General features: G+C 31.3%; 3 protein-coding genes and 1 pseudogene across 4 annotated transcripts; 3 read left to right on the top strand and 1 right to left on the bottom strand.

Annotated features, from left to right (window-relative positions):
- Positions 1 to 2,006: 2,006 nt before the first annotated feature.
- On the top strand, positions 2,007 to 3,440 carry LOC146923934 (uncharacterized; annotated as a pseudogene).
- A 3,773-nt stretch (positions 3,441 to 7,213) lies between these two features.
- Positions 7,214 to 12,035, top strand: LOC146923933 (ribulose bisphosphate carboxylase/oxygenase activase 2, chloroplastic). Its single transcript, XM_085709014.1, has 7 exons — positions 7,214 to 7,314; positions 7,931 to 8,250; positions 8,511 to 8,616; positions 8,900 to 8,985; positions 9,713 to 10,185; positions 10,410 to 10,691; positions 11,759 to 12,035. Exons 1-7 carry the CDS (start codon positions 7,270 to 7,272, stop codon positions 11,875 to 11,877), a joined length of 1,431 nt encoding a protein of 476 aa, XP_085565140.1. The 5' UTR covers positions 7,214 to 7,269; the 3' UTR covers positions 11,878 to 12,035.
- A 100-nt stretch (positions 12,036 to 12,135) lies between these two features.
- Positions 12,136 to 12,729, bottom strand: LOC146923932 (uncharacterized). Its single transcript, XM_085711795.1, has 2 exons — positions 12,306 to 12,729; positions 12,136 to 12,161 (listed from the first exon to the last, which is right to left on the bottom strand). Exons 1-2 carry the CDS (start codon positions 12,727 to 12,729, stop codon positions 12,136 to 12,138), a joined length of 450 nt encoding a protein of 149 aa, XP_085567921.1.
- A 4,795-nt stretch (positions 12,730 to 17,524) lies between these two features.
- LOC146923931 (leghemoglobin 8) lies at positions 17,525 to 21,217 on the top strand. Of its 2 annotated transcripts, none has more exons than XM_085709013.1 (4): positions 17,525 to 17,670; positions 17,792 to 17,903; positions 20,345 to 20,452; positions 21,074 to 21,217. In XM_085709013.1, exons 1-4 carry the CDS (start codon positions 17,576 to 17,578, stop codon positions 21,200 to 21,202), a joined length of 444 nt encoding a protein of 147 aa, XP_085565139.1. In that variant the 5' UTR covers positions 17,525 to 17,575; the 3' UTR covers positions 21,203 to 21,217. The 2 variants fall into 2 exon arrangements, with proteins under 2 accessions (XP_085565139.1, XP_085565138.1); XM_085709012.1 differs by lacking the exons at positions 20,345 to 20,452; positions 21,074 to 21,217 and adding exons at positions 19,071 to 19,178; positions 19,427 to 19,681.
- Positions 21,218 to 22,274: the final 1,057 nt, after the last annotated feature.

The following is a 22,274-nucleotide window of genomic DNA, read 5'->3' as shown; positions in this document are numbered from 1 at the left end:
AAAGGTCAACATACTTATTTACAACATTGAACTTTGCGGATGCCTAAGATCCACACAAATGTGGTGGAGCAAAGGCCTCCACAAATGTTCCATTTGGACATAAAAATACCTTCTAGTAAAAGCACCATATTTACTTAGATGCTCATTTTAGTTTGTATAGAGTTTACTATATCTTACATAAAATTAATTTAAAGATAAAAGTTAAATTTGAAAACATAATTTATTTATTTTTATCAAAGGCAAAGAAATTTATTAAAAGGAAACATACAAAATTGGGCAACTAAGCCAAAACTCAATTAAACAAGAAAACTATCTCAAGGAAAATTAAATGGAAATCCTCCTAAAGAAGTCTCTAAGGTAGAGTCAAACAAACACAGAGAGATGTCATTGACACTCTTTTTCTAACAATTTCTCTAAGACTCATTCTTTTATTACGTAAAACTTATGTGGGTACCACATATTGTAAATGGATCCCATATAAAATGGTGAAACCTGCATGAGTTTCACCCAATAAAAATGTGAGTGTTAAAGATAATCATATCATACTTCATACTTACTATAAAAGCTTATTAGGTCAAGCTAATGCTTAACCCTAATAGCTTTGTTGATTTCCCTCCCAAACACATATGCTAGGTGTGTTATGCAAGCATAATAAATGCATACATAATAAATGCAGCTGGCTCTCTATATATATAGAGGTTAATAGTTTAAGTGTCGCACATTAGCAATTGAATAGAGACATCACAATGCATAAACTAGGTATGTAATAAAATTACATTATATCTATGCAAATTTTTTGTTATATTTGTGTTGTTTTGTCCAGCATTCGTTTACAAAAAAAATGCCGATTTGTTCCTAAATATAAGGAAGCATTAGGTGTCTATCTGTAATTTATTTGTTCGATAAAATTGTGCTATAATTACGTGTCCATCTTTGAGTCATTTATTCCATAATTTTTGTTCGTAACACAATGAAAATACAGGAGCCATATTTACTCTGATTACGCGTTACTTTATTGAATCATTAGTTTGTTATTATAGAAAAGAAAGAAGAAAAAAAAAAATAGAAAACCAGGGATATGGATTCGTATGCTAATACTTATACAATCGTCATATGGTAAATTTTGAAGAGGAGTGCTATTTGAACAATCAATTTGGTGACAACTTATTTGACAACCATATTTTACAAAGAAAAAAGTGGTATTGGAACGGAAACCATAACAATAGAGAGATAAAGTAAAAAGTAATGTGAGTATGAGAGAGAAAGTTGTTGCAAAAGTTGTCACTAAATGGATGTTCAAATATCATTTCTCAATTTTGAAATGGTAGCTATTCAATCATGTACATTCAAATATTATTCATCACAAAATAAATAATAATCAATTCATTTGTGCAATAATTTTTTTTTTAAAAAAAGGTAAGAATCACTGTTGAATTCATTAATAAACTAATTAGTGCAAATTTTATTTTTAAGTGATCATTCAGGGATGCACTACTGTTTAATTATTGCACTTCATTAAAAAAGTTAGATTTTAAAATTAGACACCACAATGCTTCGAGTGAAGTACTCTCTCCAATATATTAATGTCTTTTTCATAAGCAGCAGATAAAATAGTAGAATATGTACATTTTGGGCTACCCGAATCTATTTGTGTAAAATGCGGAGCAACCATCTGATATGATGAAAGAATTAAAAAAGATTACAACCCAACGGTGCCTAAATTCAACATGTGTTGCAGACATGGAAGGGTTAAGCTTGCTGAATATCCAAGACTACCTGACATGTTGCATGATTTGTATTACAAAAATGACAATAGAAGTAAATTTTTTATGGAAAATATTCGATCGTTTAACAACATGTTTGCTTTCACATTCCTAAAAAAAAAAAAAAATGTTTGCTTTCACATCGATGAGAGGTAAGAACAACGTATGATAAATAAGGGAAAAGCTTCATCCACATTTGTCATGAATGGTGAAAATTATCATCAAATTGGAAGTTTATTGCCCATGCCCGAAAAACAGCCAAAATTTGCTCAATTATACGTATACGATACCGACAACGAAATTAAGAAGCGGATGGCGTTTGTCAAGTAAATTTTATTTCACATGTCTGTTTCTTATTTTTGGGTAACAATCAATTTGTCCGGACCCAACTTCATATAATTGACATGCATGTAAATTAGTTTAACATATATATGGTAGTATTTTTAACATTATATCATACTGTGCATTTTTCTTGCGAATGCTTTGTCTTTTTTTTTTTTTGTCAAATAAGTCTTTTTTTGTACTTAACATGATATCATATATATAAAAGGGTTTCCTCATTGTTTTCCTTATTCTTTTTTTGTTTTCATACTTAACATGGTACAATGTTTCCTAACCATTAATATAAAAATGTGACTGCCTTTTATTAGTTTTTCTTATTGTTTTCGTTTTTTTAGAATGTTGGACGACCATAACTTTTTTGAGGTCATCAATAGTGAAAGACTTACGGCAAACAATTGATGAGTATAATGAGTATGCAAAAACATATCGAATTGTTAGACACATTAAATGAACGTGACGCGCCGACCATCAAACTAAGAATATTAGGCAAGAGGAACCGTGATAGTAGAAGATATAGAAAGAAAATCATTTTCTGATTGGGTATTGAGTATTCGTGATGGGACAATAGGTGAAAGCAATGACGTTGATATATCAACTGATATTCCATCTGATTTACTTATGTCAAGCAATGGAGATCCCAATGTATTAGATAGCATGAGTGATATTACTTATTTTCAAGACAGGGACATATTAGCTCCAAAGAATTCAATTGTTGATCAAATAAATGAGTATATGTTGGATTTGGTACCAGGTGAAGAAAAAGTGTATTTGAGTTATGATTCCACGCTTTCACAAAACAAAGATGGTGATGCGGTTGATGATGTTCACACTCCTGAATTTCTAAACACAATTACTACTTCTGCCTTCTGGTATTCCAAATCACAAGCTCAGATTAAAGGTTGGAGTACCAGTGATGTTGTTGAGGAATATAAATCAAAGATCAAGCTTATGCAATGGTACAAGACTACTAATAACCAGAATGAGTAAATTTGTGCTTGAAGGAAAGGTCATATCTGGAAGTAATATAGGTGAGAAAGTTTATATACCAAGATTATCTCTTACACCTTCCGACGTTAGGATTCCTTTCAAATTTCAACGGGGACAGTTTCTGATAGTTATTTCATTCGCAATGACTATTAACAAAAGTCAAGGACAGTCTTTAAAGAATGTTGGGATATATTTGTCAAGTGTTGTGTTTCACATGGTCAGCTTTATGTTGCAATTTTGAGAGTTACCTTCAGAAATGGGTTGAAGATGCTTATTACCGATGAAGATGGTCAAGATACCGATGTGACCTCTAATGTCGTATAAAGAGAAGTATTTCGTAATGTCTGATAGTTTGTGTTAAATATAGGATCATCACTTTGTATTGATGTATTGTAACTAATAGCAATTAACGACATACCTAACGTGACCATGATGCGATTAATTTGAAGTATTTCACATCGTATGAACTATGAAGTACATTGTGTATAGCAAACAAATTGATCTATTCATATAAACATGTGCTACTTATCTGCATATTAATCAGGTGGTTGGAGCTGTGCGGAGCACATGTCGATGGTTTAGTGTTAAAAAAATATTGTTCATAACATTTCTCAACAAACAAGACTAGAAGTTAATTCTAACTTGTTTCAATGTTATCCAAAACTCACCGGTAGCCATAACAACATTCCATAAGACTACTAGACAGTTCTCAAAAACGGTATCCTCCAAAGGGCAGAAATTGGGATAATTTCCACCAATTATCAAAGATTTATGAGAAGTTGAAGGTTGTAGCAACATTGATATGCTAGGTTGTAACAGTGTGTGTCACATTTTTACCATAGCAAAAAGACACATTTTGTACCATAGGGAAATTCTCTAAGTTAGCCATTAAGTTTTCATCAGCTACAACATGAGATTGAGGATCAGATTGTCTATCTAAAGAAATGTCTGCACCCTGAGAATTTGGAACAACAATCAAGCTAATTATAGCATTATCTAGCAGAGAAGCCTCAAGTATAGCATCTTGGTTAGACTCCCAGCTCTCTCTTGTTTCCATAATATGACTGAGTTTACTCAATTTTTTTACCACCTATAAGATCTAAAGATCTCATAACAACAATCTAGTTAAGGATAGCACTTTCCCTTTTTTACCACCAAAGAACTACCAGATTTCTGTCCTTGTGCCTTATTTTTGCCAGCTAAGATTAGGGTTGGCAAATCAGGTCTGATTCGTCGAGCCGACCTGTTTAACCAGCTATTTTTTTTTGCAGGTTGAGCTGAAGTTTTGGACTCAATTACTAAATTGACTCGGCTCGCCTCGTTTGGTTTTTTAGACGGGTTTAAATGGGACAAGTCTAAGCGGGGTGGGGCGGTCGACCTACATTATTATCCTAATAGATGATTTGACATGGATTAATTTACTTGATTGACTTACTAGAGAAATTATGTTGGTGGCTTAACTTTGAGACTTACTTTATGTTCTTGGGTTTGTTTTGGTTTTTGATTGTTGATGAATTTCTTTTCTTTTTTCGAGATTTATTTTGGGTACAAACTTGAGATTTATTTAATGTTGTTAATTATGATGCTGAATTTGTTAAGAAATATGCTAGATATAGCGACTAAAACCATCACGATGTTTTAGAAGAGTTAATTTATGTAATATCAATCTCTGACCTGTAGCTACAACCTCCCATGATTTCCGATAAGGAAGCAATTAAATTGGTTATAAGGTTTTCGTGAACCTCTCGGGATGAATTGTCTCGGGCTATATAGCAAAGCTCTTTTTTTTTTTTTTGAAGAAAGCAAAGCTCATTTGTTAAGTATGCTGTTTAAGTGGTTGATATTGTTGGATTAATTTGTCTCACAAATTTGTTTGCTTCCATTTTTTTTAACTAACAACAACAATGGTTTAGCTAAATTGTAAAAAGAAAATGCATTATTATTTTTTTGTTGACGGGTTGGCTCGCCACTAAATGGGTCGGCTTGCCATCTCTTAAGATCTCCTTTTCATTGGCATTTTTTCAAGCTTAATTATTATTTTTATATTGATTGAATTCATAGTGTACGGGCAAAAGATTTAACTAAAAAAACTGAAACCCAACTAAGAATTAAAACTAAAATTAGTTTTTGTGTTCGAAAATTTCAAAACAGAAACTAAAGCACCCCAAACAGGAACTCAATCCTGAGTGGCTTCTTTCTTAATAATTGTCATACGAGTGGTGCTATATAGCACGACACCCTTCCCGCACGAGCTGCACGACAATGAACAACATGCAGCCTTGTTAAAACAAACATGTCAAAACGCCAAATAACTCCACAACAACGGCCAACAAGTATGTGTATTTATCCTCATAATAATTCTAAAGCATTGTAGTGATAAGATAAATACTATCTTGCTCAAAAAAAAAAAAAAAAGATAAATACTATCTTAAGTAAAAAAAGAAAAAAAGGAAAGATAAATACTATTAGACAAGACAAAACACGCAGCACTTGATTTGGAGATGCACCATTCACCACCACCACAAGATCTGTAATTTGTGATTTCTTTTAGAAAAAGTGCATCATTAATGAAATGGGTCATTTTGCTTAAAAAAAATTAAGAGAGCGAGATAAAAATGACCTTATCTACTTATTCGTGCAAATATAACGACAAATCTATCGTGCATATTAGTATTTCCCTTGTCCTAGCAAGTGGTTATTTTGATTTCAACTTATGTTATTAATGTTATTTTGGTCATTTAACTGATTTTAACTGAAAGTTCTTCTATTTCGATGCACCAAGAATTGTCCACGCTATGTGTTAATGTTACCAATTTTAGAGTTCAAAATCCTTAATTTTTTTGGAAAATACTTTCTCCTTGCAGGCTAAGTTTATGGAGCCTATTTTGGCACAAGTCATAATTCAACAGTTAAATTAATAGTTAGACCCAACTTCTCTGCTTGTGTGTAGATTTTAAACAAAAAACAACTAATGAAAATGTTTGTGTAGCTAGTAAAACAACGCAGTATGTCTAACAGAAACTAGAAAGGGACATAAGGATGGGGAGGCAGATATAGCAATGGGAAAAGCAACTTGCATTGTGTGCATCACTCGTTGGGGCCAATGGTCCCATAATCCTTTTAACGAAGACTTGTTCGGGTCAATATTCCCTTTTGATAATCATCATCTAAATCACCAAAATTTTAATTTCTACCATTCAATTAAAACAAAAAAAAAAACATTTATATTCAGTTAAAACAAACATTATATTCATAGACGCCCCATTTTCCTACATAGTTAAATCAAAACTAAAATATAATTTGGAATGTCCATTTTTTTTCAATATATTGGTTATGTGGCTCTGTAGTCAATATAACATAATGCATCCCTAATAACTTTGTATAAATCTATTTGTAATTGTTCACATCACTAAAGAGAATCGAACCTAAGACCTTGAGGAGGGAGCACACTCTCAGGTCCCAAGTCAATATCACTAGGCCAACCCAAGTGGGTTGCTAATTTAGCTTCTTAAAAAATATTTTCAAAATATCAACTTTTTTATAATTTTTGTTAATAGATGATTAAATATATGAAATGTTAAAATTGTGCATTGACATATGTAAACCAACTAACCGTATGTGTTGATATGAGACTGATGGAGTAATATACTCCATACATGGTGAAATATAAGCAAAAATGATAGTTGTAAAGTTAATGTATGTGATTAAAAATTTAGTCCACATACATTAAGTTTTCACCGACCCTTTTTGCTTATATTTCGTTTCAGAAAGAATATTTAATAATTTGAAGTAAACATATTAATGGTAAACACTTCTTTTTATTCCAATAATGAAACAAAAACATGTCATTGCATGAACCTGATGAGATGAGGACTATAACTTTATGTGGTAGTAACAACAATTACTCATTAGAATTGGAAAGGGATGTAATTCTAGCAGGATCTAGACCTTTGTCTCTAGGTGTCAGAGACCATTCATGCAATAAGTGATTGCCATGTGGCAGTAAAATAATCTTCATTGTGTGGATGTCATAGATTCTTAGCTAATCTTCTTGAACCATGGATTTTGTACACTCAATTGAGTCACTACTATAAATTCATTCCCTCTGGACAAATTTGCTCACCCCAAAACAATACACATTTCTCTATCTTGCTTTGCAATACAACACAACACAGCCATGGTTGCCTCAGTCTCAGCTGTTAGAGCTGTCAGTGGAACACCAGTATGTTACTTTACCTAGCTACTTATCAATTATTTTTGTTCTTGTGTAATTTTATAAATCATATATAGATACTTAATTCTGATTCAAAAAAATTGTATATATAGATACTTGATCAAATCATTACTTTATAAATGTAATGTTGCAAAATTGTGTTACAATTGTATATCAAATAATGATTCAAATGTTTGGAATCTGGATTTGGATTCTCTACGGCAAAAAAATCCAATCAAACAATCTAGACCGTCCTATTATGATCGTACATCTCAGTTGACTTAATTGGTATTGGGCAAGGACCGACTAATCTAGCGGACCAGTCCATGGTATTTTGATTTATAAATATAGTATGATATGACGGTCTGGATTGCATGTCTATAGCATTTGAGTAAACTTTCGGATAATTTTAATAGTACATAAGAGTGGCTAATTCTTAAGTAGAACTGATACTTTAGATTAAAGTTCTGTCTAGTGTCTAACATGTGTAGTCTCAGACACCAACACGCTACTGACACATGTGTTGAGTTATATTCAATAATATAATTTTCTTAAATTATTACCAATGTCTACGTATAGGTGTCATGTCTGATGTGTCTCATAGGATAATACTGTGATATTGCAGTTGAGCTTGAATAGCTCTGGAGCAGTAGCTTCAGTTCCAAGTTCATCATTCTTTGGAAGCAGCTTAAAGAAAGTTACCTCGAGGTTTCCAAACACAAAGGTTTCATCTGGAAGTATCAAAATTGTTTGTGCTGAGATTGATGAAAGCAAGCAAACTGACAAAGATAGATGGGGAGGTTTGGCCTATGATACTTCAGATGATCAACAAGACATCACAAGAGGGAAGGGTATGGTTGATTCAGTTTTCCAAGCACCACAAGATGCTGGAACTCATTATGCAGTCATGAGTTCTTATGAGTACATTAGCACTGGACTTAGACAGTAAGTGAGAGATATACTTAACTTATTTATCATTTTTTTTTTTGTCATGAGTAGAAAAAGTTCCCGACACTGAATCGGCAAGACCACTAGGTCATGCTTCAACCGATTGAATTGGAACTGCACAAATAATTGAACCGTAGACAGCGCTGGTTCATAGTTCAATTGGTTGAATTGTCTGGTTCGGTTCGGTTTTTGAAAGATTGGTTTCAAATCTTTTTTTTATATGAAGGTGGTGGTCACCATGTATGATGGTATTTCAGGTACAACCTTGACAACACCATGGATGGTTTTTACATTGCACCTGCTTTTATGGACAAGCTTGTTGTACACATCACCAAGAATTTCTTGACTCTGCCTAACATCAAGGCATGTAATTTGAATTTGATATATTATTATTATTATTATTATTATTATTCATGTAGATCATGGTTTTAAATTGCAGTTTTAGTCACGATTGCAGTTATGTTGTGAACATTTATATTGCGGCAAAATGTAGCCGACGACATTTAGAGACATCAAAATTCTTTATATTGAGGACACAATTGTAGTTGTAAACTGCAATTTAAAACCATGCAATTGGAGCAGATATTGCCACTAAGACTCAAATAAAATAGGGACACTTATTCAAATATTTTCATAATTTCTTCAGGTTCCTCTAATTCTTGGTATCTGGGGAGGTAAAGGTCAAGGAAAATCTTTCCAAGCTGAGCTTGTGTTTGCCAAGATGGGAATCAAGTAAGTTTCTTCCATTTCCGAAATTGAAACTCTTTTTTGGAACAATTAATTGTTGGCACAACTAACTATAGCTTCAGATCAACCTAGAAAAAATCATAGCTTCAAATCAAGGTTTTGTTAAACGGTTTTGCAGCCACGTTTATAGTTGTAACGTCAAGATTTTTGATCCCTTGACAACCGTATGAAAATCGCAATTACAGTTGCATTTGCATCAATTCTATTTGACCACAATTTTTTGCAATTGCAGTGCGACTGATTTAAAACATTTGTTCATATATGCATTAAACTATTGATGTGTGATGTCATCTATGAAGCATGAACATAGACACGCGCACCAGACACATAGCTATTAATAATAATTTTGAAAAATAGACGTAATTAAAGGTAACCACAAATGTTGGATCCGGATTGTAAATAGTCACAACTCTGATTTCACAGTCACATGTACCTTGGTTGTCCAATCAAGATCAGACGGTCTAGATTACAAGCTAAGTATTTTAGATTTTAAAAAACCATAATCCGCTTTAAAATCTGGACCATTCTATCTTTATTGACAGCCAATATGCGTGTGCAGTCACAATGCACCCAATCCAAATATGTCAGTGTCAGACACCAGCAAATGTCGGACACAAAACATGTGTTCCATCTGATGATGATGATGATGTATTAAATATTAATACATTTTTTGGCACTAACTTATATAATCCATATGAATTTAAAATTCCAGCCCTATCATGATGAGTGCTGGAGAGCTAGAAAGTGGAAATGCAGGAGAACCAGCGAAACTAATTCGACAAAGATATAGAGAAGCAGCAGACATAATAAGAAAAGGAAAAATGTGCTGTCTCTTCATAAACGATCTTGATGCAGGAGCCGGTCGTATGGGTGGAACAACACAATACACTGTGAACAACCAAATGGTAAATGCAACACTTATGAACATTGCTGATAACCCAACAAATGTTCAACTTCCTGGTATGTATAACAAAGAAGAGAATGCACGTGTGCCTATCATTGTTACTGGTAATGATTTTTCAACATTGTACGCTCCTCTTATTCGTGACGGTCGTATGGAGAAATTTTATTGGGCACCTACAAGAGAAGATCGTATTGGTGTTTGTAAAGGGATTTTTAGACATGATAATGTACCTGAGGAAGATGTTGTTAAGATTGTTGACACTTTCCCCGGTCAATCCATTGGTAAGTTCACTTCTAGAATGTTGAAACTTTTTCGATTACTCCATTCGGTCTTGTATATAAGAGAAAGTTCGGTTATAAAAAATTATGTATTCGATTCAAAATTTGGACCGGACACATCGACTGTTGACTCAACTTTCTCTTAGAACAGAATGAGTAGGTTTTTTGGTTAAATGTTTGGTCCTACAAATGAATAATTTGCATGCATTTTTGTATTTTTTTTGCAGATTTCTTTGGTGCACTTAGGGCAAGAGTATATGATGATGAAGTGAGAAAGTGGATTGCTGGTGTTGGCATTGAAACCATTGGGAAAAAGCTTGTGAACTCCAAAGAAGGACCTCCAACTTTTGATCAACCCAAGATGACTTTGGAGAAATTGTTGGAGTATGGTAACATGCTTGTCCAAGAACAAGAAAATGTGAAGAGAGTTCAATTGGCAGACAAGTATTTGGAAGGGGCAGCTCTTGGTGATGCTAATCAAGATGCTATCAAGAGTGGATCTTACTATGGTTTGATCTTTTATCTCTTAGCTTTAAGCCAGTTTATTACATATATTATAAAACAAAATGATTTTGATAATCAATAATTTTAGAGATATAGTCAAAACATATAATATATGTTGTGTTTTGTTACCATAATGAATACAACTTTTGTTTATAATAGAAATAATGGACTTGAAAACATTTAAAGTATGAATAGGTATTGATTTAGGAAAAGTCCTTCAAGGATAAGTAAATCATTGGTTAAGTTTTACAAACAATTGGAAGGAGAAAGATGCAAGGTAATATAAAACCTAAGTCTAGACTCAATTTGTGATTCGACTTCGACCTAACACATTGAACGGTTAACAAGTACTTATAACCTAAAGTCCTTTAATGTGTACGATCAGGCACAATCGGTCAATTCTTTTATCGAACATCTTACAATTCTATATTTACCTGAATATAGATAGATTCTCATCTCTTTTTACAAAATTGTGTAAGAAACCTATCAACTCTTAAATAATTATTAAAAAATATTTTTTTTCACCAAAAAAAGGTTAACAAACGGTCCTTTTTTTGCCAATCTAAACATGAATACACATTAAACATTGATAAAAAAAAAAAAAAGAAGCTTTTAAAATATATAATAATGTATTTCCCACATCAAACTCTTTATAATATGTACCACATCAAAATTGAATTTAGGAAGTAGACTTAAATATTTTTTGTCCCAATAATATACTATGTTTTTTTTTTCCATTAAAGTCTTTATAAAAAAAAAAAAAAATTGTTTGAAATAGTCCTTCAATATCTTTTGCTTCTTTCTAATAAAAGGCAAATTATAGGGACTAGGTACCAAGGAACTGAAAACAATTTTATAAGGACTAGTTGCAAAATATTTTAATTCTCAAAGAATCAATCATAGACCAAAATGGAGGGAAAAAAATACACAATGTTCTAGATTATTTTGAACAAAATATTTATAAGGACTAAAATATACAGTAAAAATTTATTTAAACTCAAAAAAGTATGTATGATTGGATAAAAAAAATACGTGTAATGTAACCTTTTTTTTTATTTGATTTTCTATGCAGGTAAGGCAGCTCAACAAGTAAGTATTCCTGTTCCTGAAGGTTGTACGGATCCAAATGCCAAAAACTTCGACCCAACTGCTAGAAGTGATGATGGAACATGCTTATACACATTTGAATAATCTAAGCATTCTCCTATTAATTAGGTTAAGGGAGGAGAAGCTAAGAGTTGAGATAATAATCGAATAATTTTACCATCTTGTTAAAATATTGGATTATTGTGTTCTATAGTTTTGGGATTTATTGTGTTCACAATGTTAGTCGGATTGTTTGCATGTTCCATTTTTTTTTTTTATGAATAATCATCATTTTATTAAAATTATCAAACTCAATATGCAAGTGATCGATCGCTCATGAACAATCATTTTATTAAAATATAATCAAACTCGATATGCAAGTGAATACCCTCGCAAAAAAATAAAAGCACAATGAGAAGAATGTAACTCAAACTACCTTTAAAAACAAGTCTAAATACATATATCAACTTCCACTTTTTATTTTTGAAGCAAGATAAATTATGTCATTTCATTAATCAAAATGTGTTCAATACAACGTGGTGGAATAACCACAATATGGAAACTAGCTCCTAACGTGGCCGCCTTTGCTAATTCATGAGTAACCGCGTTTGCTTGTCTCCGCACAAACTCAACACTAGAGTTTTCATAAAATTGACTAAATAAAGTTTTACAATCTTGAATAATACTTCCAAATTCTGTCGCATCATGCTTATTGGAGGCAAAACTGTCAACCACCTTCTTTGAATCAAGTTCAAAATCTATCGGTCCTAGACTTAAATCATGGACCCATTGAAGAGCCGACAACAGACCTAAAGCTTCACCAATATGCACCTCACAACTTGGAGCGTACCACTCCGTCTTGGCTAACACAAAAGCACCATCGTCATCCCTGATGCAAATTCCTATACCAGTCTTATTCTCACCATTAGGAAAAGATGCATCGATGTTGCATTTCATTCGTCCTATGTTCGGTCTTGACCATTTAATTAGACGGGGTAGTTGTGCTTATGACCTGATGTTCGTAACATTATTAAGACTCAATTTGTTCTTTCGACCTAATTCCCAGTCAAAAAGCAAGGATTTAGCTCGCTCTAGAACCAAAGCTTTGTGCATCCACAATATCATCCCATACCTTATTGTTATGTTTCTTCCAGATACTCCAATATCAACTTCCACTTATAAAATCATTAAATCACATAACCAAATAATTTTTAACGGTATGATTGAAATATTTGAGAACTTCATGTGTTCTTCAATGCCACTCACCCACCAGCCTTCCATATATAAGCCTGTTAAAGAAAAGGTTTAGAAAATAAACTGAAGTGTGAACCTATCTGAACCTAGAATAAATTGAATGGTTAAAAGAATTCACATAACCAAAATAGTTTATTTTATTCAATTCAAAACATAAATTAAACCAATTTTTTTTTTAACCGGATATCCTCCACGCGTAACTGTGAAGGCTAATCCCTCCAACATTGTGGAATCCCAATGGACGACAAGCTATCCCTAAGAATATGAGATGGAGTTCACACTCGTAAAATGCAACAACAACTTATTCTTTATACAAAATGTGAGTCTCAAACAATATCATGATTGTATTTCACACACATTAAAATCTAAATTTTGAAATTCCAACATATAAAAAATAAAACAAAGACATCCTTCTTTTTTATACTTTTTTATGAAACACCTTTTCTTTATATAGTTCAGAGACTCCATTTTATTAATTAATGGAACATCCGAAACATAAAGAAATATCATTTGGACACTTCTAGAAAACATATGCTAGAGTATCTGTGAAGTATCGATATTTGATACAGATATGTTCTCAACTTTGGAGTATTTGAACTTCATAGTTATATTTATATATACCAATAAAATTAATAAAGTTTATTACTTTTATATAAATAATTATTTTTCTTTTTCTATAACGCCCTTAACTATTTATTATCTCATTACACTTTAGTGGGATGGAATGGCTTTTTTATAACACATTTTGATGATTGTTGAGTGTAACCATTAATGTAGGGGGGGCTTGACGACGGATTTGGATTCTCTCCATTGAAAATTTTCTCAAGTTTTCTCCATTAAAATTAAAAATGGAGAAAACTTAAGAAAATTTTCAATGGAGAGGATCCAAATCTCTTGACGACTATGGATAGGATGTGTGATCCTCGCCTTTGTTTCTTCCTAGCCATTAAATTCTAGGGTTAAATTTGTGCTCCTTAATTTGTCTGTTGTTTTCCAATAACCACTTTGTTACGATAGGAGACGGTGAGAGTATGGTGGAGTTTTTATTTCTTAGAGTTTTTTTTTTTAGGGATATTTCTTAGAGTTTTGTTATTCGGTACAAAATGTTTAAGCTTATGATTACCTCAGCAACGGTAAGGAAATATATAGATTCTCTTTCACTAAATTAAAGTACGAAAAACTTCACAAATCATAATTTTATAGGGAAAAAAGTATCTTTAAATTTTTTTTTCTTATATTGTTATTATTTTTGAAATTTTCACGTCTTTCTTATATAGTGCATGATTCTTCATTTTTTTATATTTCGAAGAAGACTTAAATATTTTTTTGTCCCTATAATATACTATGTTTTTTTCCATTAAAGTCTTTATAAAAAAAAATTGTTTGAAATAGCCCTGCAATATCTTTTGCTTCTTTCTAATAAAAGGCAAATTATAGGGACTAGGTACCAAGGAACTGAAAACAATTTTATAAGGACTAGTTGCAAAATATTTTAATTCTCAAAGAATCAATCATAGACCAAAATGGAGGAAAAAAAAAATACACAATGTTATAAATTATTTTGAACAAAATATTTATAAGGACTAAAATATACAGTAAACATTTATTTAAACTCAAAAAAGTATGTATGATTGGATAAAAAAAATACGTGTAATGTAACCTTTTTTTTTATTTGATTTTCTATGCAGGTAAGGCAGCTCAACAAGTAAGTATTCCTGTTCCTGAAGGTTGTACGGATCCAAATGCCAAAAACTTCGACCCAACTGCTAGAAGTGATGATGGAACATGCTTATACACATTTGAATAATCTAAGCATTCTGCTATTAATTAGGTTAAAGGAGGAGAAGCTACGACTTGTGATAATAATCGAATAATTTTATCATCTTGTTAAAATATTGGATTATTGTGTTTAGTTTTTGGGATTTATTGTGCACAAATGTTAGTCGGATTGTTTGCATGTTCCATTTTTTTTTTTTTATGAATAATCATCATTTTATTAAAATTATCAAACTCAATATGCAAGTGATCGATCACTCATGAACAATCATTTTATTAAAATATAATCAAACTCGATATGCAAGTGAATACCCTCGCAAAAAAATAAAAGCATAATGAGAAGAATCTAACTCAAACTACCTTTATAAACAAGTCTAAATACATATATCAACTTCCACTTTTTATTTTTGAAGCAAGATAAATTATGTCATTTCATTAAGCAAAATGTGTTCAATACAACGTGGTGGAGTAACCACAATATGGAAACTAGCTCCTAACGTGGCCGCCTTTGCTAATTCATGAGTAACCGCGTTTGCTTGTCTCCGCACAAACTCAACACAAGAGTTTTCATAAAATTGACTAAATAAAGTTTTAAAATCTTGAATAATACTTCCAAATTCTGTCGCATCATGCTTATTGGAGGCAAAACTGTCAACCACCTTCTTTGAATCAAGTTCAAAATCTATCGGTCCTAGACTTAAATCATGGACCCATTGAAGAGCCGACAACAGACCTAAAGCTTCACCAATATGCACCTCACAACTTGGAGCGTACCACTCCGTCTTGGCTAACACAAAAGCACCATCGTCATCCCTGATGCAAATTCCTATACCAGTCTTATTCTCACCATTAGGAAAAGATGCATCGATGTTGCATTTCATCCGTCCTATGTTCGGTCTTGACCATTTAATTAGACGGGGTAGTTGTGCTTATGACCTGATGTTCGTAACATTATTAAGACTCAATTTGTTCTTTCGACCTAATTCCCAGTCAAAAAGCAAGGATTTAGCTCGCTCTAGAACCAAAGCTTTGTGCATCCACAATATCATCCCATACCTTATTGTTATGTTTCTTCCAGATACTCCAATATCAACTTCCACTTATAAAATCATTAAATCACATAACCAAATAGTTTTTAACGGTATGATTGAAATATTTGAGAACTTCATGTGTTCTTCAATACCACTCACCCACCAGCCTTCCATATATAAGCCTGTTAAAGAAAAGGTTTAGAAAATAAACTGAAGCGTGAACCTATCTGAACCTAGAATAAATTGAATGGTTAAAAGAATTCACATAACCAAAATAGTTTATTTTATTCAATTCAAAACATAAATTAAACCAATTTTTTTTTAACCGGATATCCTCCACGCGCAACTGTGAAGGCTAATCCCTCGAACATTGTGGAATCCAAATGGGCGACAAGCTATCCCTAAGAATATGAGATGGAGTTCACACTCGTAAAATGCAGCAACAACTTATTCTTTATACAAAATGTGAGTCTCAAACAATGTCATGATTGTATTTCACACTCATTAAAATCTAAATTTTGAAATTCCAACATATAAAAAATAAAACAAAGACATCCTTCTTTTTTATACTTTTTTATGAAACACCTTTTCTTTATATAGTTTAGAGACTCCATTTTATTAATTAATGGAACATCCGAAACATAAAGAAATGTCATTTGGACACTTCTAAAAAACATATGCTAAAGTATCTGTGAAGTATCGATATTTGATACAGATATGTTCTCAACTTTAGAGTATTTGAACTTCATAGTTATATTTATATATATACCAATAAAATTAATAAAGTTTATTACTTTTATATAAATAATTATTTTTCTTTTTCTATAACGCCCTTAACTATTTATTATCTCATTACACTTTAGTTGGATGGAATGGCTTTTTTATAACACATTTTGATGATTGTTGAGTGTAACCATTAATGTAGGGGGGCTTGACGACTATGGATAGGATGTGTGATCCTCGCCTTTGTTTCTTCCATTAAATTCTAGGGTTAAATTTGTGCTCCTTAACTTGTCTGTTGTTTTCCAATAACCACTTTGTTACGAGGGACAAATATAGATAGGAGACGGTGAGAGTATGGTGGAGTTTTTATTTCTTAGAGTTTTTTTTTTTAGGGATATTTCTTAGAGTTTTGTTATTCGGTACAAAATGTTTAAGCTTATGATTACCTCAGCAACGGTAAGGAAATATATAGATTCTCTTTCACTAAATTAAAGTACGAAAAACTTAACAAATCATAATTTTATAGGGGAAAAAGTAATTTTCACGTCTTTCTTATATAGTGCATGATTCTTCATTTTTTTATATCTCGAAGAAATTTTAAAAATTACTCAATCTTTTGTGATATTGTTAATGTCTTTAATTCTATTAACTAATGATAACATTATTTAAGTTGAATAATATATATGTGTGTATTAATGTTTAGTTTACTTTAAAAAAATTAAAAGTTTTTTTAAAGATTTTAAAAATGTTAAATGTTATTTCTTTTTTTTTAACAAGTTAAAAGTTATTTCTTTATTTAATCCAAAAAACAAAAATTAAGTTTTTAAAAAGATTCTTGTCTCTTAATAATTTCAATGGTCACCTCCACAAGCCAATAGATTCTTTAAAAAAAATAAGCACATTAATTCACTACATCTCTTTCAACCTTCAAGTTGTCTATATAAACAAGTGTGGAATGTAAAATTATCACAACGACAATACAAATACCAAAAAAAAATTAAAAAAAGAAGAAAGGAAATATGGGTTTCACCGAGAAACAAGAATCTTTAGTGAATAGCTCATGGGAATCATTCAAACAAAATCTTCCTGGCTATAGTATTTTGTTCTACACTATGTAAGTTTTATCTCTCATGAATGTGTTTGATTTGTGTTTTCCATTTTTGTTGATTGTTAGTATAAAAGAGATAAAGTAAATTAATTAGTCAGAATATGCTTGGTTGTTTTGACAAAAATAGTATATTGGAGAAAGCACCTGCAGCAAAAGGCATGTTCTCTTTTCTTAAGGACACAACTGGAGTACAAGATAGTCCTCAACTTCAGGCTCATGCTGCAAAAGTTTTTGAAATGGTGAGCATGATCAAATATCAATTAATTTTATTTTCTTTTTTTAATCATTTTTCATTTATTGTTGACGACTCTCTTTAAATTAATAATTATAAAATATTTTAAGACTTACATTTAAGAAATATGACATTGTATATAATTTAAGTTATTGTACTTTGTATTTGTGTATTATTGTAATTACATATCATTACATACATACATACATGCATGCATGCTGTATGCATGCATGCAATGATTCATTTCATCTCTAGTGCCCTAACTATCACAATTATAAAATGTTGGTTCCACATGTTCCAATATTTCAAATTAGATCACCCATGTATCTCGAATATGACATCAAATCATTTATGATGGTGTAATTTTTAACTCTAGTCTACAAGGTCAATCAAAGTTGGCACTGACTTAGGCCAACTTCACAAACGAATGTGGCCAAAGAGTAGTTACATAATGTCACCATGATACTTCTTTGGTCGTGTTATCTTGTCAAGTTGTGGCATATATTAGCACCAACTTATACTGATGTTTACTCCTAATTTAAGATAAAGGATGATTAATAGATAGAGGGGCATAATTTTAACTCTTATTAGTTGTGATACATAAGAGACTTAATTCACACAATTGATAAACATAGAGGACAAAAATTCCACAATTGCAATCGACTGAAAGTGAATTAAAGCATATTTAATAAGTTTTATCTTACTTTTGCTAGTTGGCAAGATTATTCAGTTTAAAATAGAAAATGAATATTTTTCTTCTTAATAGTAGTATATAATCACATCACATTATAGTAATAAGACTCAAATACATTTTTGGCCAACCAAGTATTACGATTGTACGGTTTCAATAGTCCCATGATATTTCAAGTGATTTTGTTCCCTCGTGTTTTCCACATTTATAATTTAGTAATTCTCCCACCAATTTGTCCCCATCTTTATGCTGAGAGGACATCATTTATATATGTGCCACCAAAATTTCTTAGCCAGCATGAATTTTGTTTAAAATTAGAAATAAATTAGAAAACTAAAAATTCACAACTCGCAAGTTTGAAACCCTAACCATGGATTTCATTCCCTGTCAAAGAATAATACTAAATACTATTAAAATATTTTTGTATTAGTTTTCCATAACATGGTTATCGATCTCAAGATATTTATACTTTTTGAATTAAAGGTGCGTAACTCAGCTGTTCAACTCCGATCAACTGGAGAAGTGGTTTTAGGAGATGCTACATTGGGTGCTATCCACATTCAGAAGGGAGTCGTTGATCCTCATTTTGTGGTATGATACTATAATAAAATATTTTTGTGAATGCAGTCTAAATTGCTTTTATTTGAATGTGTCATTTTTTTATGAATATTGTTTAGTTAAATAATAAGGATGCAAAGATAAAAAAAATATAATATTTAAAAAGATATTATTGGTTTACTTTGAAAATAAACTAGTTTACGATAAATATTTTTCATCATTGTTAACATACATATTTTGTAAGGGATAAATCACTAACCCATGTTTTTGGTGCTTTGTAGGTGGTAAAAGAAGCTTTGCTGAAAACAATAAAGGAAGCAGCGGGGGACAAATGGAGCGAAGAACTAAGTACTGCTTGGGAAGTTGCTTATGATGGATTGGCAGCTTCAATTAAGAAATCAATGAGTTAAATTTGAGATGATCTATTGCTATAAATAAATTTAATGAATAAAATTTGTAATACTAAAACTTGTTAAACAAGTTTTTATAATAAACATCGTTGAAAACTATAATGTTATATTGTAGTGTTTATGCTAGTGAATCTCTTAGTCAAATACCCAACAATACCCAAGTTCAAAAGTGACTCGAGTCTAGGGGCGTGCAAAATATTTGGTTGATCCCAACCAAATCAACAACCAGAGCATTATATAAAAATACATTTCATTTAATTTCTTCCCTTCATCAACTTCAAACACCCTTTTTTATTTGATTCAAAAATAAACTTCTCAGCTACAAAATAGATATACATTATATAAAAATTAAGAATTAAAATAAAACAGATTCATATGACGCTAGGAAATTATCTTAAAACATTTTTTTAGCTTTGGCAATCCATCAAAAAACGCTCTAATGCTACTGCATGTTCAACGCTTAGTATTTCGAATATAGCATCTAAAGCTCTATAGCTCTTTTCCTCTCTCTTTCACACACACACATTTATACATCTTGATGAATCTTTGCATAGTTTTGTAATAGAGTTATGATATATTGACTTCATTTGTGACAACTTTTCCAACAACTTAGAAATACTTGTTGTCAAAGTACCCCTATAATATATTGGCATTGTTTTTTGAAGCTTTTTTATTATTATTTTTCTTTTACAAAGACACCCCTATATACATAGGGTTGTCAAAATCGTTGTTGCAAAATAAATGTTCAAATATCATTTCTCTTTGATATATATATTTTTTGAATTAAAGGTGTGTGACTCAGTTGTTCAACTCCGAGCAACTGGGGAAGTAGTTTTGGGAGATGCTACATTGGGTGCTATTCACAACCAGAAGGGAGTTGTTGATCCTCATTTTGTGGTAAGATAATATAATAAAATATTTTTGTAAATGCAGTCTTAATTCATTTACTGTCTAACAGTCACGTAATCACTAATTCAACGATAAAAAATCATATTCCATGCTGTTATTTTTGTATATATTATGATATAAATGTTGGAAATAAATAATTAAAGAGAATTATGCAAAATATTTTTTTAACGAAAAAACTATCATATAATAAAATGAACTCAATGGGATATAAAATTCTCATTATTAATTAGAATTTTAATTTTTTTATAAATATTAAAATATATACTCAATGGATATCTATTTAACAAAAATATTGTGTTTTAGTTTGTCGTGAGGAATCAATAACATAATTTTTTCTTTACTTTTTCAAGATTAAAAAAGAATAGTATATCTTTAAATAAAATTCATAATTAAAAAAACATACTTTCATTGACAAAAAAAAATACATTATGGTTTTTATTTGATATGTGCCCCGTTAATTAATAAGGATGCAAAGATAAAAAAAATTTAAAAATATATTAATAATTTAATGTGAAAATAGATTAGTGTTCAATAAAAAGATATAATTTTTGTTGACATGCTTTAGAGTTATATTACTTACCCAAAATTGATGTGTTTGATGTCTTTCAGGTGGTTAAAGAAGCTTTGCTAAAAACAATAAAGGAAGTAGCAGGGGACAAATGGAGCGAAGAACTAAGTACTGCTTGGGAAGTTGCTTATGATAGATTGGCAACTTCAATTAAGAAAGCAATGAGTTAAATTTGAGATGATCTATTATCATAAATATATTTAATAAATAAAATTTGTATTAGAACAACTTGTTAAACAAGTTTCTATAATAAATGTTGTTAAAAATCATTGTCTAATATTGGTGTTTATCCTCGAAAAAAAATATTGTTAGTGTTTATGTTAGTGAATCTCTTACTCAAAACCCTAACAAAACCCAAGTTCAAAAAAAAAAAAAAAAAACCCAAGTTCAAAAGTGGCTTAACTTGGTCAAAGAGTATTGGTGTTCTGTCTAGGAATTAGTCTCTTGTATCGATTTAATGGTTGCAGCTTATGTTGGTTCTTTAGCAAGAACAACGTGATTGTTAGGATAAAATCCTTTATTATAAAAGCTAGACTTGCTTGGCTAGCATGTTTGCCCTAATCCTCCCTATTTTGCCCTAATTCCCTAGTTTTTTTCCCTCCTAAACATGTAGTAATTGCTCGAGTAATCTCATCCGTTCAAGCATTTGATCACATCCGTTTATTCGACCTTGAAAAAATTTCTCTCACTTCGTTAATGCAATTGAATACCTATTAAAGCCTAATCAAGTCGAAACATGTACTAATCACTCTACCAATTACTGCCAATTGAATACCTATTAATGCTCACTTATAATGGCAATTAAGAACGTAGTTAATGACTTGAAAACGTCGTTAATGACCATTAAAAATGTTTCACGCATACACATAAACATCCCTAAGTTTATGGCAATTGAAGATGTTTCGCGCATACATTTTTTAGGCCTTGCTGTTTCACGCATACACACCTTGATGTTTCACGCATACACTAATTCCTGTCGCATTAGGCTACTGACATTTCAATGTTTCACACATGGATTATTTACACCATACTGTGCTATCTGATACAGAGTGGTAGGAGGATATGCGTTTCAAGGTGAAATTTCCCTCGAATTTTACCACTAAAATATGCACTAATCACTCTACCAATTACTGCCTATTAAAATTAATTATGACGTACTTATTTCAAAAAATAACACATATCATGGTTGATCCGATTTTGAATAGTAATTATTGCGTACTGTTAATGGCAATTAAGAACGTA

The sequence above is a fragment of the Medicago sativa genome, chromosome 5, assembly GCF_051527215.1.
Source record: "Medicago sativa cultivar Bolivia chromosome 5, Bolivia_mono, whole genome shotgun sequence".
Classification (NCBI taxonomy): Eukaryota; Viridiplantae; Streptophyta; class Magnoliopsida; order Fabales; family Fabaceae; genus Medicago; species Medicago sativa.
This window is presented reverse-complemented; position numbering and strand designations above follow the sequence as displayed.

Bases quoted from the DNA above. Each gene is read 5' to 3' on its own strand.
- LOC146923933 (XM_085709014.1), top strand. From the start codon at position 7,270: ATGGTTGCCTCAGTCTCAGCTGTTAGAGCTGTCAGTGGAACACCA. The intron at 8,986-9,712 runs GTAAGTTTCTTC...TTAAAATTCCAG, and splicing joins TTTGCCAAGATGGGAATCAA to CCCTATCATGATGAGTGCTG. The intron at 10,186-10,409 runs GTAAGTTCACTT...TTTTTTTTGCAG, and splicing joins TTTCCCCGGTCAATCCATTG to ATTTCTTTGGTGCACTTAGG.
- LOC146923932 (XM_085711795.1), bottom strand. From the start codon at position 12,729: ATGAAATGCAACATCGATGCATCTTTTCCTAATGGTGAGAATAAGACT. The intron at 12,162-12,305 runs GTATTGAACACA...TTTTTTTGCGAG, and splicing joins TGTGGTTATTCCACCACGTT to GGTATTCACTTGCATATCGA.
- LOC146923931 (XM_085709013.1), top strand. From the start codon at position 17,576: ATGGGTTTCACCGAGAAACAAGAATCTTTAGTGAATAGCTCATGGGAA. The intron at 17,904-20,344 runs GTGAGCATGATC...TTTGAATTAAAG, and splicing joins CTGCAAAAGTTTTTGAAATG to GTGTGTGACTCAGTTGTTCA. The intron at 20,453-21,073 runs GTAAGATAATAT...GATGTCTTTCAG, and splicing joins TTGTTGATCCTCATTTTGTG to GTGGTTAAAGAAGCTTTGCT.